This window comes from Achroia grisella, unplaced genomic scaffold (assembly GCF_030625045.1).
Source record: "Achroia grisella isolate CSIRO2021 unplaced genomic scaffold, CSIRO_AGI_Agris_v1 utg1295, whole genome shotgun sequence".
NCBI lineage: Eukaryota > Metazoa > Arthropoda > Insecta > Lepidoptera > Pyralidae > Achroia > Achroia grisella.
The window spans coordinates 1,191,360-1,210,290 of record NW_026712613.1 but is presented as its reverse complement, the minus strand read 5'-3'; the positions used below and the strand labels follow the sequence as shown (position 1 = coordinate 1,210,290).

Below are 18,931 nucleotides of genomic sequence, written 5' to 3'. Positions count from 1 at the left end.
TCCGGCCTAAATTACGTAACGCTGATGCTATAAATGCTGACAATTCTCATTTTAATTTTGTATGGCCGATTTACTGCAATTTCTAAATGGCTTCTACCAATTGTATAACTGTAGATATATTTTAAAATCCATTACAAATTGAGAATTACTGCAAACGGCATTACTTGATTAAACCCTGAAGTTCATTCAAAGTAAATTCTATTACTTGCACATAAAGTTGAATCTTCTTTCTCTAGGCCTATATTTTTAATTTCAAACAGGGTAAAATTATAAAAAAATATTTGTTTGTAACAGACTCATATTATATATGTAATTTAGTTCAATATATTATCAGATAAACATGAAATTATGTTTATTTTGTCTCATTTTTATTTCACTACCATTTAGCGTTCTGTATAAGATTTCTTAAAATAAGAAATTATTTATCGTATTAAAGAGTAGGAAGGACGGAACAAATAAACTACCAATATAGTTATGAGCATCATTTGTTAATGATACCAATTAAAATACAATATACAAATTGTAAATATGATTTATTGCATATTAAAATAAAGATTATAAAATTATTTTTTCAATTATGTCTTTCATTTTAAGGAATCAAATATCCTCACCGTTGCTTCTCAATACATTTATGAAAATATCATCTATGCCAGGGAGAATATAGACAGTTCTCAAAAGAGTTAGTGATTGCACTAATAAAAGCTTACGTAACAATAACAAACTGATTTTACCTAAATGTCGTTTGGCTAAAGTTAGTAATTCGTTTTTGGCAATTGCGTAAGGTTTTACAATAAAATACCAGAGTCTGTTATAAATCTGCCAGAAAAAAGATTTCTATGTCAAATAAAAAAGCTTACTATAAAATTGAAGAGTTCGTTAACGAAAATAGTGTTTTTGTAGAAAAATTTAAAATTCATAGCGCTGACAATATTATTTGATTACACTAATAATGAGTGCGTAGCGATTTATATGTTGATTTATCGCATGCCTCTTACTTGTTATACTGTAATTATTTACATAAAAAAACATCTATTCAAAAGAGCAACACACAAGTTTCTTGCTCATTCTTCTTGTAATGAATCTGCATTCCAAATGAGTGGTAGAATCGAAATATGACTATTCAAAAGTGCTTGTAATGAGTTTATTTGAATAAAGATTATTTCTATTTCTATTTCATTTTCTGAACCAAACTGTTTAAGTATAATATTACCTACCTACGCGGACATATATTAAAATATTTGACGACATATCAAATGGGCGTATTGAGGGGGTAGGGGATTGTTTAATGTTCCTCTCACGAAAATACAGTTACATACACAATCCTTACTTCTTACTAATATTATAAACGCGAAATTTTGTGAGTACCGATGGATGTTTGTTACTCTTTCACGCAAAAACTACTAAACGAATTTTTATGAAACTTTGCAGTAATAACATCAGAGTAACATATAGGCTATAAATTTAATGCGAGTGAAACCGCAGGCACAGCTAGTAATATTACAAATGCAAAAGTTTGTAAGTACGAATGGATGTTTGTTACTCTTTCACGCAAACACTACTGAACGGATTTTGATGAAACTTTACAGTAATATATCTTATATATCAAAATAACATATAGGCCATAAATTTCAAGCAGGTAAAACCGCGGGCACAGCTTGTATGTTAATATATACAAGATTGATTTGCTACCAATCCACAGTCGGTAATGAGATGGGTTTGGTCGGTGGACGAGTGTGACCGCTATATCGTTTAATAAACGGGCGCCGCGGCAAATGAATCCGAGGGTTACTTATAGTTATAAATATTTGATAGACTTTTATGTAATTTTATATCAGTTACATGCAGAGGTCAAATGATTATGCAATCTGAACCCTCACGCGCGTAACAATCATATCGCTTATAAAACAATTCATTGATTATTTGTTCAATCTGTAATATATACATAAATATTTTAATTAATTTCAATGACGGAAAACTACGCCGCCGTGCTTTATGGGCCCCGTGATCTTAGGGTGGTAAGTAATAATTAATTTTTATTACAATAATAATAGTAATAAGTCATTGTCAAAAGATATTTATTAGTTGTTTTTGCTAATTATGTACGTAATTTTTTTATATCACCTTACCTTGCTCATTCTTAGTGTTTTAATCTGCTCTTCTGAATAAGCGACAAAATAAAAAAAAATCTATTCAAAAGTACCTACTTTAAATGAAGTTTATTTTTATTCTATTATATGTAGCATTTTGTTTAATGTATTACTTAAAAATCTTAATTGGATGGTGTAATTTAATAAGACAAATCGATGAAAAGTAAGTTTAACGACATTTTGTGCTTTTATTACTAATGTTCAAGAGGCATGTAGAAGCTGGATTCAGGGGCTGCAGTAGAAATGCTAGAAGATGTAATTATTGCAGTTATTTACCTTTTTTTTCTTTCAGGTACAATGGCCTATGCCGGATATAAACGATATAGGTATGTGCCTGAAACAATCTACATAATTTCAAGAAATGTACAATTTCAATTATTTTTGGTACAAAAATAGATTTTTATCACATAAATGATACTCAAGTGGATGAACTAAAGATTATTTATGTAGGGAAACCCAATATAATAATATCTCAACAGTTCACACAGCGCCATCTAGTCTCAACCTAAGCAGAGCTGTGTTATGACTAGTTATGAGTAATAATCAACTGATAAACAATACCTACACTTATTTTTTATAAATGCATAAATAATATACATACAAAACACAGACACGACCTGACTGATACAAAAAACTGATGAATACAACACATGTTTATCAGGGGTCAGAACCCGGAAAGAAAGCGACTATCGGAATTAAAGCTATGAGCTAAATCATTAGATCACCGATGCGGTTTGTTATGAAATTATTTAAATATGTTTACTGTAATTATTTATATATACAAAAAACATCTATTCAAAAGGGCAACACACAAGTTTCTTGCCCATTCTTCTTTTGATGAATCTGCATTGCGAATGGGTGGTAGAATCAAAAATATAACTATTCAAAAGTGCTGCAATGAGTTTATTTGAATAAAGATTATTTCTATTTCTAAAGGTACTATTTTAACACGAATAATGTAAAAGTTGAACGACAAAGTCGATGCTCTCTACTACCACATGTCTTTCATCACGTGAGGTTGTACCTATTGCATTCAAAGAGTTACAGTAAAAAATGTGTACAGAGGTGCTGGTGAAGGTAGACTCCGTGGGAATCTGCGGATCAGATGTGAAGTTTTATACCGACGGGAAATGCGGATCTGAGCAGGTCATTCAACCCCTGGTCATGGGGCATGAGGGCGCCGGAGTCGTTATCAAGGTACGATTAAAGACTGTAGATATTTTTTTTGTAAATACATACATATCATGTGTAAAAAACCCATGTTACAAATGTTTGCACCGTGCGAGGAATCGAACCCGCGATCATCGGAAGAAGGAAGCGGTGTGTTAAACCGCTAGACTACCGAGGCCATCAAGTATAACAACTAAGTAGTCAATTCTCTGGTGCGTCTCCATAGTTTCCCGACTACTTAATCCAATCCTATTGTAAAATATCCAGATTGGCGCCAAAGTGGAGAATTTGAAGGTAGGCGATCGAGTGGCCATCGAGCCAACACAGCCGTGCCGCACCTGTGACCTGTGCAAGCTGGGCAAGTACAACCTGTGCTCGCAGCCGCGCTACTGCTGCACCACGCACACCCATGGGAATCTCACCCGCTACTACAAACACGAGGCCCACTTCTTGCACAAGTAATGTAAAGTTTGATAATAGTTTTTAGCTTGGGACTAGATGGCGCTATGTGAATTGTCCTGAGATATTATTATTTCAACATCAGGACAATTCTCGCACCGCTATCAAGTCAAGCTAAGCAGAGTTTGTGTTATGGTTACTAGACAACAGTTGATATAATACATATATATTTTTTTTGTAAATACATACTTAATATATAGTACATAGAAAACACCCAGATCGATACAAACAATCATACTCATGACTACAAAACTTTGTACCATGCGAGGAGACGAATCCGTGACCATTCTGCTAAAATTCATTAAATTATATGTTGAGTAGACTCAATGCGAAAGTAATAGGAACCTGGTTGGCCAGGGCTGTTCTTCTCCATGGAACATGTAATTTCACATTATGTCAATATGATCTTCTTTTGAGGAGAATAGAGGTGGTTGCCCCGTGGCGATCCCCTTTACCACAGCATTCAATTCCGAGAGCGATTACCTCAAAAGCAACAATACAAGAGTTCAATTGTTGATGACTTGTATTTTACTTTTTATGTAGACTTCCAAATAATATATCGATGGAAGAGGGAGCGGCTATACAACCTCTTGCCATTGCTATTCACGCGTGCAACAGGGCAGACATCAGATTGGGGTCGGAGGTGGTCATATTAGGGGCAGGGCCCATTGGTGTTCTATGTGCCTTGACTGCTAAAGCTATGGGAGCCACCAAAATACTGATAACAGGTATTTTAATCAATCTTATATAGCATCACGGGTATTTCCTCAAGTGTACCGTTATTTGTGATGAGTTGTCGCTTCTTTATTTGTTGGTCCTCTGTAGTATCTTGGTAGTGAGTTATTGAGTGTAAGTATAGGTCAGTAACAGAGTCTTTCAAATCTGGATAGAATAGAATAGAATAGAATAGAATAGAATAGAATCTCTTTATATTTATGAATAATGGATGATCCAGTGATGGAAACACTTCGAAATGAAATTTTAACTGAATATGCGGCTGAAATAAATATTATTACCAATTATTTTCAATAACTTGGTGATTTCTTGAAATCCTGAAATCCACTTCACAGTGCTGTCTAATAAAATACAATTTCTGTGAACTGTTTTTGTTAAAGATTTTTTTATATAACTGTGAACGAAATTATCTAAAATACTTTTATAAATATCTCACTAAATACATGGCTAAGAGTAGTCACTTTTCCTGAAGATTAAGTTATTATGTCCATTCGTAACTTGTAATTTCACTCCCACAGTATTACCTTTCAAGCTAAAAGTTAAATACTACTCTGCCAGTAGTACAAACATAACAATGCAGACTTTTTCAGATGTGGTGCAGTCTCGTTTAGACACGGCGAAGAGTATGGGTGTTAACTACACACTCTGTATTGAGAAGAATTGGTCCGACGAACAAACAGTGGATAAGATTGTTACGATACTGGGTAGTAGGCCTAATATCACCATAGACGCCTGTGGTTACCCCAACGCACAGAGAGTTGCGTTACTGGTAAGTGGGATGGACAAAATGCCCATAATGTAAGTCAGGCCCATTAAGCCTTTACACAACACGTTCTTTCACGCGCGATCAAGATCAAGAGCGCGCGATTTAGCGCGGGAAAGCCAGCGCTCGTAATCGTGAGTGATTGTATTTTATTTTTTCTTTGTTCACTTGATAGCGTGTATTTTCACGTCATTTCACATTCGCGTGTTTTTATGCCACAGAATACGAAAATGCATGTCATAAAGCAAATATTGCTTCATGATATTCATTAGGTGTCCGCCATTTTGGAATTCATTATTATAAAAAAGCGCTAAAGCAGTCACGATTTAAGGACGCGGGAATTGGTGCAGCATCTCTCCCAGTCATCCCAAAGGTTGACTGGGAGAGATATAAACATAATTAAAAATATTTAACGTAAATCGTCAGGTTACTAGAACATGTGGCGTGGTTGTGGTGGTTGGTATCGGTGGTAAGACAGTGGAGCTGCCACTCTCTAACGCGATGTTGCGGGAAGTGGACATCAGAGGTTCCTACAGGATATGTAACACGTATGTATACAGTCTATATCTATATTATGTAACGCAGTTGTGGAAAATTCTTAATTGTAACAGATTCATATCACAAAGTAAATAAACACACTTAAATAAATAAAAATGAATCTGTATACTGAATTTGACGGTACGGAAAAAATATTAATATGACTTTCTTCAATTATAATAAAATGTCAAAATATTGAGTATTTTGACATTTTATTATAATTGAAGAAAGTAATAATAATAATAATCATCATCATCATCATCTTTATTTGTCTCAAACAAAAACTAATACAATTTTTGGCCATACAATAATAAAATTTAAAAGCAATGAAGGAGACAAAACGGTCTTTAACTCAGTGGGGGCAGTGAGTCCACCCTTTCTGCTATTCTGTTAAAGCCTTTACCAGTAAATTAATACAATAAGAGATCGACGACGACGATAATCATGTACTTTAGTTTTTATGAAGGGTGTTAATGTTGGTATATTTCGCTAGGTACCCGGCAGCGCTGGCTGCGGTTTCAAGCGGAAGCATCAACTTGAAAGCATTCATCACGCACCATTTCCCGCTGGCCAAGTCTAAAGAAGCCTTGGAACTCGCCGAGAGTGGTGCCGCCATGAAAATTATTATACATCCTAACAATTAAAATGTTACATTCGATTTATGCTTTTTTCTTGCGAAGTAGGATTTAAGAATAGAATAAGAAATATTTACTCATCATAACATTGTACTGGGCAATTTTTGTTTAATTTAGACTCTAGCAACTTTTTTTATGCACATGATTTGGTTTTGGATCGGAATACAGTTTTTAAGTTCGATATTAAAAAAAACAAATTTAATAACGCCCAATCTTTTACTTGTTTTGAACTTTATATAAAAAAAATATATTTAAATATTCAGAAAACTTATTCTTATAAATTTTCCTAGTCCCATTATCCCAGTCTCTCATTATGGATTCTTAAGAAACTTAAGAACAATTTTTGCATTTTACATTTACATTACCTCAATATTGAATTGAGGTAATGTAATTGTAAAATGCACACACAAAAAATAAAAAATAAATTAAGAAATTTAAAATATGTACACATAGCTGTTTGGGCACAGTTTCTCTTGCCTTTCCTTTAAAGTACAATATATAAGCAAAACAAAAAATATAACATTTTTTTAATCTTAAAAGTAGTTCTTTAAAGCAAAGGCAAAGAGAACTGCACTCATAAAGCCTAAATATCTGCGTGTTTTTCATGAAATCGGTATTTTGCGCGGAAGTCATTCAGTTAATATAAAGCTGTCAGTAGTTTGTCTGAATGACATTTATATTTTTTTTTTTTAACTCTGCTTTCTTTATAAAATTTTTGCCAGCTGAAATGTTGTGTTTTGTTAAGATTTAGGAATTATATTATTAATTTGTAATCAAATATGGGTAAACTAGACGTTATTATTTTACGGTACTTGACCAGTGAGGACTTTCGTGTTCTAACTGCGGTAAGTTAATTATTGAATACACAAAGTTGAATGATTAATATCAATATAGGTTATAATCTGCATTTAGAACGTTTCTTTCCTTTCCAGGTGGAAATGGGTATGAAAAATCATGAATTAGTACCCGGAGCGCTGGTAGCCTCTATTGCCAATCTCCGACATGGCGGAGTTCACAAATTAATGAAGGAATTGTGTAAACATCGACTCCTAACCTACGAACGAGGAAAACACTGTGAGTACATATAAATATCACACTGTTATCTTATAAATACACTAACATTATAACGAGAGAGGGCGGTTTTTGTTATGAGGAACTTAAATTCAGGAACCTTTTCACAGATTGAGAAATTCTTCCATAATTTGAAATTATAAAAGTAACTGGTATGTTATTCCAGAGTGGCATATGGGCTATATATTATTGTTATATACACGGAATTTTACTTTTCCATAATTTTTTTTGGACTCCAATGTCATTTCCAATGTGTCTTTTGTTGTTACATCTCAAAGAAAATTATAGGGTCTCTGAAACCATAACATTGGCAAAATCACAGATTAAAACTGGTGGCAGCCATTTAAAATAAAGAAGAAAAAGAAGATCCAGAGGAGAATATAAATTCTTAACATGTTAAAGACCACATAAAATAATGTTATTTCTCACATATGATTTTTTTTATTCTTAATTACATATATAATTTTATAATATGTTTTAGTGTACAATAATTTAAGGTAGATATTATTTAACCCTATATTTCAATTAAAGAGCCCACGGGTGATCTCCCAGTCCCAATATGTAAATTTACTTTATTGCAGAGTGACCCACTGGTGGGCATGCGGTCTTTAATGTGTTAATAGCATGTTAATTAATTTGTCTTCAGATGATGGTTATAGGCTCACAAACAGTGGTTATGACTACCTCGCACTCAAAGCCCTCACAAACAGGAAAGTTATTGCTTCATTCGGTAATCAGATTGGAGTTGGCAAGGAATCAAATATTTACACAGTAGCTGATGAAGATCGTAACCCATTATGCTTAAAGCTGCACAGGTAATAGCAACCTTGAAGTTCCAGTTTAGTAGTTTCTGTGTGAAAGAGTAACAAACATGCATCCATACTCACAAACTTTCGCATTTATAATATTAATAAGATGTGTGTATAACCATCCTAAGTGAACATGTTGGGAAACTGTAAAACTCACTTAGTATGATGTAAATCTTTATAAAATTCTTATGTCACAATGTTAGTTACTATACTCCTCCCAAACAGCTTGACAGATTTTTGTGAAATTTTATTCAGTAGGACTGAGAATCGACTACTATCTATTTTCATATCCTAAATGATAAGGGTTATCATTTAGGGTATGAAACCACCACCACTCCAAACTTTTGTTTATTATTTGGACCAATTTTTAATTATTTTTATAATGTAACATTAAAAAATACATACAACCCTAAATTTTTACCCTACTCGCATCTAGCACTGTTTTTAATAGCAATTTCAAAAATTTCTTTCTTCTAGTGTATATGTATATTTGTTTAACATATATTATAATACTAGCTGCACCCGCGACTTCGTCCGCATGGAATTTAACTTAAATAAAAGTAGCCTAAGTTACTCCTTATTATATCAGCTGCCTGCCAGTAAAAGTCCCATCAAAATCGGTCCAGCCATTTCAGACATTAGCCGGAAAAGTAAAATTATGTAGATAAAGGTATCTTCCACGTACAGACAGACATTTTTATTACATATTAGCTGTTCCCGCGACTTCGTCCAAGTGGAATTTAACTTTATTTTTCTAAAATAAAAGTAGCCTAAGTTACTCCTTATTACATTAGCTACCTGCCAAAAAAAGGCCCGTCAAAATCGGTCCTTTAGCGGGCCATTAGCTAGCATCGGACAGAGATTAGCTGGAACAAACAGACAGACACAAAATTTGTAAAAATATTATTTTGGTGTATGTACCATATGTAAAATTCATATGCATGTTGTAAAAAACGGTTATTTCAACATTACAAACAGATACTCCAATTTTATTTATATGTATGTATATATAGGTTAGTAACAAACAAATAAACAATATACCTATCTATCTATCTATATGTAAATTTGTGTATTATATACTACTACATAATTTCTTGAAACCTATTCCATTAAATAAATAAATGTTTCCAGACTGGGTCGAACATGTTTCCGGAACATTAAAGGCAAGCGAGACTATCACGCGCACCGTAACCGTGCCTCCTGGCTCTACCTGTCCCGGATCTCAGCCACGAAGGAGTTTGCCTACATGAAGGCACTACACGACAGAGACTTCCCAGTGCCAAAACCAATAGACTTCAACCGACATTGTGTTGTGATGGAGCTGGTGAGAGGAGGACCAATGTAAGTTATCTACAACATACAATCTACTGTCACCATTGAATAATCAGAGGTACTTTCAGCTGTCTATGTTGTGGAGAATGCAACGCTTGGCATTTATAATATATATATAGATATTATTATAAATATGGAACTATATTATAAGCTATGATATAAAAAAATAAACGTCAAAAACGGTTCACTGAGAATAATAATAACTCAGTCCTAAGCTTAGCAGAGCCTGTTTTGGGTACTAAACAATTTATATAAATACATAGATATAATTTTTTTTGCAAATACATAAAAAAAAAAGATCGCAGACCTATACAAACAATCTTACAATAAAAATACCGTGTGTACCATGCGAGGAATCGGACCCGCGACCATCGGCTAAACCGCTAGATGCCATTGCCGACATTTATAATAATATACTATTTTTAGGATGACTCACAAAGCTGAGCAGAGCTCCTGTTATGGGTAGGAAACAATTGATATAAATACATAGATGCATTTTTTTTTGTAAATAAATAAATAAACCTGGACATTTAACACAGCGCCATCTAGTCCCACGGTAAGCAGAGCTTGTGTTATAGGCACTAGACATCTGATATAAATAATTAGATATTTTTTTATAAATATATACATAATATACATAGAAAACACCCAGGCCGATACAAACAATTATACTCATGAATACAAATGTTTGCACCGTGCTATGAATTGAACCCGCGGCTATGAGACATAACCCGTTATGCTAAACCACTGGACCACAGAGGTCGTCCCACATACAAGTTGTTATACAAAGTTTACCTCTATAGATATAGCATATAACTGTATCCATTAAAAAGGTACCACAATACCAAAATATATTTATGTTTCAGGACCCACGTGACATCGGTCGACGACCCCGAGGCTCTGTACGACGAGCTGATGAACCTCATCGTCAGACTCGGCAACTGCGGCGTCATACACGGCGACTTCAACGAGTTCAACATCATGATTAACGAGGACGGCCACCCCATCATCATTGACTTCCCACAAATGGTGTCCACTTCACATCCCAATGCTGAGTTGTGAGTTCACCATAAATCTTTACTGGCAGTGTACTATAGACTATTGGACTAATTTGAAAAAGAACCCAAATAAATTAATAATAGTGTATATAATTTTTTATAATCAACATATGTACAGTAAATACAACCACTAGTGCAATAGGTTCAAGAATAGAACTGCTTTTAGGGGTTGTGGGAACCAAAAATTACATGATTTTGGTTACCATTATTTGCAAATAGAATAAAATTTACTTTTCTAGGTGCACTGATTGACAGAAGTTCACTATTGATCTTTCGATATAAATACTACTGTAATGTAATGTAATTTGAAATTTAATAGAGCAAAAGGAAAAACATGTGTATAGGTACATAACTTCACCCTACCATGTCTATAAGAAATTGCTTATAGTGATAAGACCTCCTTTTGTTTTTACTTTCTTACATACTGTTTTTCTATTGTTTTCTTTGTGCAGGATAAAGAGTTATTATTATTAAGTAAGTGTTAACTGGGAGTTCATCCACATGGAATTTTTATTTATTAATATAAATAAAATTTCTAATATACCCTACTAAGTACCCTAATTTACTTCACTTACTTACAAAGTTTCACTCGCAGATAGCTAATGTTATAAGGAGTACCTTATAACATTAGCTATTTGCGAGTGAAAGTCCCGTCAATATAGGTCAAACCGTTTCAGAGATTAGCTAGATAGACAAAGTTATGTAATATTAATGTTTTATATATTATAAGTGCCGGTTGTACTTTCATATGCATTTAGTGAAAAGCTATTAATTTTAAAATACGAACTCAATTTTATTTATTTGTATAAATAATAATCTCTTTGGGGGGATATTGCCATAATCGCCACGCTTGGCATGCGGGTTGGCGATCGCAGTGTGATGGTAGTTACTCAGTAGAACGCTGCTGCCCGTCCACTGGTCGATGAATCCCTTAGTCGCCTTTTACGACACCCACGGGAAGAGAGGGGGTGGTGCTATTCTTACGGCGACACCACACGCCCAACAGATGGCCGTTGGGGCAGTAAAGTCCTCGAGTGGCGACCACGGACCGGAAGACGCAGCGTGGGAAGGCCTCCAGCAAGGTGGACCGACGATCTGGTCACGATCGCTGGAAGTCATTGGATGCGAGCAGCGCAGGACCGATCGTCGTGGAGATCTTTGGGGGAGGCCTACCCTATTATTTGTTTTTCTGATATGTGTTCTTGATTTTCTTTAAATATTACATTTGTATTTCAGATACTTCGATCGCGACGTGAAGTGTGTCCGTGAGTTTTTCAAGAAACGTTTCGGATACGAAAGTGAAACATACCCGAAGTTCAGTGACCTGGAGAGAGAGGACGAACTCGACACGGAGGTCGCCTGCTCGGGGTACAAGCGGGCGAAGGATGTCGACGACGAATTACTTGAGGTAAAGGTTTTGTTGCGACATGATGCCCACGGCTATCTTTTACCATCTTACCGCTCGCCATCGACAGGGATTTCATCCCTAAACACTGGAATCTAAGTGATCTCGGACAGTGTGGTTTCAGAGGAGCTTCCTCCCACGTACACTTAGATTGTGGAATGAATAATCTGCCGAGGTTCTGTCGAGAAACTACAGCATGGTATTTTTCGAGTGGGGTATATTAAGTTTCTCAAGGGTCGGCAACGCGCACGTGACACCTGATGTTTCAGGCGTACATAGGCTACGGTAACCGTTTAACATCAGATAGGATATTAAACGATATGCTTGTTTGCCACCATCGTAGTATAAAAAAGGCGAAAAATAATTTCTTACTTGCAATGGATAAACTCAAAAAAATACTTGACACATTTGAAAACTGATTTTGACGACCTCGGTGGTATAGCTATTTAGCACGCCGCTTTACTTCTGATTGTCGCGGGTTCCATTCCTTACACAGTACAAACCGTTATCTATGTATATTATGTTTGTAAATGTATTCAAGTATTCTATTAGAGTCTAGTGCCCATAATACAAGCTGTAGACAGATTTTAAATGTTCTTACATGTATTTTTAATGGATGATAATTTTACTATTTTCTAGTTTCACTCATGACTTTATCTGCTTGGCCTTAATAAAGAGTAACCAACATGGGTTACTTATTGGTTGAGTATTATTTCCTGATTGACACTGAGCTTCTTTGCCTCTTCCATTGATTGAATATATTTATAGGAAATGGGCATTGTGCTGGCTGTAAGCGACGATGAAGGCAGCTCTGATAATGAACACGAGGAATCAGAACGGAGTACACAATACACGGAGGAAGAATTGGCTGCTTTGAGGCAACAGGTAATATATTTACTTCTTTAAATGGTATGAAACAGTTATATCTATGTCTGTCTATTTATTACACCACTAACTTCTGAATATTTTGATACGGGTTTCACTGTTATTTCATTGTAATACTTGATTATATAAAAAATGCATTTAAGCCTAATAATATTGTCTGTAATCGTAACGAGAATGTTACTAATGAAATATGGTGATTTTAAAATTGATTAAATATAATATAATTAGAATAACTTCAATAAAGATAATCACAAGAATGCGGTAACTTACTATTATCAGAGACTTAAATAAATATATAAATTAAAAGAAACTAATTGAATTGTTAGTGTATACTAAAATTATATAATTTTTCAGGTCGATACATCAATAAACAGTGACGAAAAAAAATCACATATTGAACATATAACAAATAAAACCGTAAACCTAAATATAAGCGATGATAAAGACGAAGAAATACCCAATCTTGTACCAGCAGAAGGACATAATCCTGTAGTAGAAGAGAATATCGCAGAGCTTGACAGAAATTCGCAGAAGTACCGATTAGCCATGATAGAGAAGGCGCTATCAGATGTTAGATCCATGCGCTCATACACGTCGGCGAGTACGATAGCACCTGAAGTGGTGAAGCAACAGGTGAAGAAAAATCTAGAGATCCGTCAGAAGATGGAGAGGAAGAAAGCAGTTGCTAAAGGAGAAGCGAGCGCGGTGACCAGAGCGAGGAGAGATAATAGGGAGACGATTAGAGAAAGTCACGGTCTCTGGGGATGGGATGAATAAATAAATGTATATAATAATTTAGTTTTTTTTTATTTTATGATTATTTTTCAACGCTATTTTGACTCTGGATATGCAGATCTTGCGTTACTGATATAAATACATAGATACATTTTTTTCAAATCAATTTCATATAATCATAAATAAATAACAATAGTGGGACATTTTACCCGCATAAGAAGGTTAAATTATATATATATATATATATATTTTTCTCTAGTTCAATATTTGTATATTATCCTTGAAGAACGTTAATAGCGTGTTCTTGATAAATATCTTGAGAATCACTTTTCGTCACTCCCCACTCGCTCCTCTTCACTGAAAGGCTCGTCGGTAGTAACGTCACGGAAGTGGTCAAAATTGTGCTCCCTGATGTACACCAACTGTAGGTAAGCTTCTATGCAAAACATCTACAAACAGTTAACGAATAATTTTATGTATGTAAATGGTAAACATGATAATCCACCTATGGAAGTGGCAACGCTCGTCTGTAGACATAACCTACTACCTCCAGTAGTATACATACTACTACACCCTGACTCACTGGTCATCTCCACCCGCCTAAGGAGGTGAAGGTGAACCCCTTTGCCCTTGCATCAACTCCGGGAGCAACAACCTTAAAGCCTAGGGCGAGTACACTTAAACTGCTGAACCTAACTTGCTAAACGTGGGGGAAAGGGGATTGTTAGTAATGTGGATTGATGATCTTATCGCTAGCAATGTACCATGTCAGTTTGACCTCCACGCGGTTCCCCCTGGAAACCATCGTTATATAAATTCCTAGTGAATTTGTCACGATGGGCTAACTGACCTGACCTTCATACTCATCTTATCATCCTCCGCTGGTGCCCCGCCAGCGTAAACCGTACGCAGGGGGGTGCAACATTTCATTATCATCCCCAAAAAAGAAAAACTTGCTAAACGTAGTGCCACACTTGGCGAATTTTTTTAAAATTATTATTACACCGGTAGTTTTAAGGCTTAGGTTTAAGACTCAGATTTTAAGACTTCGGTACGAGTAGTTTTTTTTTTGTTCGCTCAAATTTTAATGTGTACGCCATTTTGGTCTAAGGAAATCGGTCAAAATACCTACCTATATATTGATATTTTCATAGGACTTATTATAAATTCTATGTATTATTGGTGCATGTTTATTTACCCTGCCCTGTGTATGTACGAATGTATCAAGAGGCCATCCAATTAAGAAAATGATAGTGCCTTTAGTTTATAACGCAGTTGCAAACTACATACATAAGTGTACACTACATACAAGCGAAAACTTTTTATGATTAAATTTTATATTTAAGTATTAAATCTATTATATACTTTAATATAATATTTTATGTATAATATATGTGTAATTAAGAAAATATGTATTATATATCCCTACAGTGAAAACTTCCCCTGTATCAAATCGCAGCGGGAGCCTAAGATTTAAAATAAATCAAAATATATACGTTAAAAAAAACAGCGAAACAAATAAAAGGAGAAAAAAAAACTACATACGCTAGTGTCCGTAGTGCTGTTGATGTATATAGGCGACGGATACCACTAACCATCAGATTTATCGACTGATTGCTTGCCATTCCAATTCCCCTGACGTTGCGGGTGATTATGGGCAGCAATTATCACTTACCAACAGGTGAGCCAAAAGCTAGTTTGTTTGTAGTTGAATACTATAAAAAAATTACAAAATATAATTTAATATTATTATATAAGAACCTTTATTGACTTGCTGAACCCCTCCAAACGGAACGTGTACCCAAAGATGCTGGTGGAAATCTTCGCCTCTGACACGGCTAAGTAATTATCTTGATTAAATATAGGGTAGTCCGTTATGTTGTAAATACCCGCCTTTATTGGACATGAAATGCTGTCGACAAAGTTTTTTTTTATGGATGATAATCGAATAGAGCAACCGCCTGCGCTGGCGGGGCACCAGTGGAGGATGATAAGATGAACATGAGGTCAGGTCAGTTAGCCCATCGTGACAAATTCACCAGGAATTTATCACGTTGGTTTTCAGGGGGAACCGCGTGGAGGTCGACCTGACATAGTACATTGCTAGTAATGGGGTCATGAGTCCACATTGTTAACAATCCACTTCCCTCCTGTCAACAAAGTTACCTTGTTACAAATTTTCACAACTGTTATCTCAAATGGAGTGACTAGACTAGAGGCATTGTCAACTGTCGACATAATTGTAAACGCAAAAATAACATATCCACATTCAGCTGGGTACATTTGACTCCAGCGTGGCAGAGGGGAAGCCTAGTATAGTGTCATCGATTAATTTTGATATTTTAATTCTCAGTTTTTTATACTTTTTATTTATTTACTACAATATTTTTTAATTTCTAATATAATTTTCAGTAGTCCCCAAGATACAGGTCTGTATACGGCTGGGAGCGCGAATAACATAATTATGCAGTATGTGTACAGGACAGACAGACAGACATAGCAATCAGTAATGATAGAAAAAGTTTAGTTTAATATAGCAGAGTGCAAGTTTATATAAAAACAATATGTCTATTTTAAATGTGGATAAAAGAATATACAAAACTGCCAGTGAATCTCATTGTAGGTCTAAGATGTATAAATTGACAACGATTTTTGGTGTTGGCAGGATTCAAACTCACGATTCTCTTATCTAGAACGATAATAATAATACCCTGGAGAAATCACACGTCATCTAGTGCCAAGGTAAGCAGTGCTTATATTAGGGGTACTAGAAAACTGATATAAATACTTAGCTTTTTTTTAAAAACATGCACAATAAATGTACATAGAAAACATTCAGACCGAAACAATCATACTCATGAATAAAATTGATTGTACCGTGCAAGGAATCGAACCCGCGACCATCGGAAGTAAAACAACGTGCTAAACCACTAGGCTATGAGGCCGTCACACCTAATACATAGTTGTACCATATTATAGTATGCTATGAAAGGGAAATTAAGTCTTAAAATGCACCTTGGTCGAGATCGGTTGAAGAGCAATGTATAAAACTCCACTCTGTCAGCGTCGTTATGGTTGCAGCCGTCCTTTATCACCGGAAACGACTTCAAATAGTCACACGTGTCCAAGTTACGGATGTCCTGACATTTCTGCATCAGCGCCTGGAAACCGTCATTCTTAGCTTTCTTTCTTTTTTAGTATATAATCGTAGACTGATACGAGAGATAAAACGCAGGTATTCGTAGAATTTGTTATATATATTGTATATTTTATACAAATTAATAATTTTTTATCAAGAATTAATACTGCTCAATAATAAATATATTTTCCTTGTCACTCTATTGTTATAGGGAATGAGCACTGGTTATCCTAAAGTACAAGACTTTTTGATAGTTGTTTATGTATCTACGTACTTTTATTTTTTTATTAAACTACATCTCAAATAATATGGTTTTGGTGAAAGTTGTAGAACAAAAGTTGTTCGTTACCATGAGTACTTTCATTCTTTGCAGCTTAGTGTTGAGTATTATAGGACACAAGTGAAACAAATGACTGCTATAAGCACACGATTTATTAATTGTAAGCGGCCGTCAGATCTAGAGCAATCGCTGTAATACAATTCTATACCTATCTAAATATATATATAACACTTAGTATATCCTTGCTGAGTAACCTCTTGTATACAATAATTTAAAAACAATACCTTCACTGTCCAACCATCTTCAATATTTCGTGAAATATTCACTTCGCCACTCAATGACGAGTCGTGGAGCCTCGTACTCAAACTCATTTCAGAAACTGAGACCACTGTATTCCCAACATCGGGACAGGGTCCGACCCGGGTCGTTAATAAGTTGGTAGGCGAGAAATTACTGTCAGTTTTGCTCGATACAAAGCATACAAACATTACATAAATATGTAATTTAAATAACATTTCGCACGCACTGTTATCAATGGTGTTTGAGGGCATCTGCTTTGCTAATGAGTTTTTGATGGTATTAGTTGTACATATGATATTTGGGTTATGCAAATTATTGTGTACTGAACTAGTAGATTATTCCGGTTTTGCTCTGGTTATAGATTAACCAGTTACAACGGTATATGCCCTGATTAGGAATATACATATATTAGAATATAAACTCATAAACATTGAGCAGAAAAATAAATATAATAGTGGTCCAGACATCAAAATCCGTTACTTACTTAATTTATTTATGACATGTGATATTTATTTATTTCTAAAAGTATAAACAGACAGACATATAGAGCGCTTCCTATTTATAGCTACATAGTACATATATACAAGTTTTAAGGACTATATATTAGGTCACGTACACAACAGCCAGATAATGATCTCTTCAAATAAAAAAACATGAAGGTTTAACATCTGTATTAATATTATGAGATAAACAGTGTATTTTGTCAAGAGCAAGTAGACTATGGAACCACTGCACCGATTTGAGCAATTCTTTCACTGTTTTAACGGTACAACATTCCAGATTGATACAGATTTATGCAATGTTAGAACATAACAAAACACAAAGTTATGAGCACTCCGGTGCCGCCGAAGCGGGCGGAGCAGTATCCAATAATTAAAGATATGATATGGGGGATAGGAGGGATGACCTGGTGGAATGATTGGCAGAGTAATTCGTGAAGTACATGTAAAAAAAAACATTTTTATTAAAAGTACAAAATATAATTTCATTATTTACAACTAATTATTTATGGCAGTACATCTTAACAAGGCATGTCTCTACTAAAAATGGATAACATCAGACTTTTAAATAACAATAATGATAATTCAATAAATTATAACAATATGACAATGACATTAACAAATCTATTATCACACAGCCAGCTGCATTTGGAGGTATTGCTAATATCTTATTGTTGTAACAGTTGCAGATGCAATTGAAGACCTATGCAACTACTTATAGGCACCTTGACCTATACAAAAATATGGACATCACAAAATACAAATAAGACTTAAACGAGCAAATATCGCATATTCATTTTATGAATCCGGCTCGATGGACCATTGGTCGGGGTATACAAAAACTAATAAAACTCTGTTAAATTGTAACAAATTTGATCTATATAATTATACCGTATTAGAACGAAAACAATTGCAAAATGTAAGATTATGTTTGGGGCGTACTTAATAGTTTAATGAAAAAAATGGATGTA

The 18,931-nt window shown here is 34.7% G+C and overlaps 3 protein-coding genes across 3 annotated transcripts; 2 read left to right on the top strand and 1 right to left on the bottom strand.

Annotated features, from left to right (window-relative positions):
- The first annotated feature begins 1,906 nt into the window (after nt 1–1,906).
- LOC131855074 (sorbitol dehydrogenase-like) lies at nt 1,907–6,455 on the top strand. The gene is made up of 8 exons (XM_059206291.1): nt 1,907–2,015; nt 2,440–2,473; nt 3,211–3,344; nt 3,585–3,775; nt 4,320–4,504; nt 5,102–5,280; nt 5,701–5,822; nt 6,305–6,455. The coding sequence occupies exons 1-8, from the start codon at nt 1,965–1,967 to the stop codon at nt 6,453–6,455; spliced, it is 1,047 nt and encodes a 348-aa protein (XP_059062274.1). The 5' UTR covers nt 1,907–1,964.
- Nucleotides 6,456–7,147: 692 nt separating this feature from the next.
- Nucleotides 7,148–13,784, top strand: LOC131855032 (serine/threonine-protein kinase RIO2). Its single transcript, XM_059206244.1, has 8 exons — nt 7,148–7,291; nt 7,379–7,520; nt 8,164–8,332; nt 9,458–9,667; nt 10,525–10,716; nt 11,953–12,124; nt 12,890–13,006; nt 13,361–13,784. Exons 1-8 carry the CDS (start codon nt 7,226–7,228, stop codon nt 13,781–13,783), a joined length of 1,491 nt encoding a protein of 496 aa, XP_059062227.1. The 5' UTR covers nt 7,148–7,225; the 3' UTR covers nt 13,784.
- A 280-nt stretch (nt 13,785–14,064) lies between these two features.
- On the bottom strand, nt 14,065–17,648 carry LOC131855056 (uncharacterized). The gene is made up of 4 exons (XM_059206268.1): nt 17,445–17,648; nt 16,757–16,902; nt 15,503–15,653; nt 14,065–14,190 (listed from the first exon to the last, which is right to left on the bottom strand). The coding sequence occupies exons 1-4, from the start codon at nt 17,646–17,648 to the stop codon at nt 14,065–14,067; spliced, it is 627 nt and encodes a 208-aa protein (XP_059062251.1).
- Between the last annotated feature and the right edge of the window lie 1,283 nt (nt 17,649–18,931).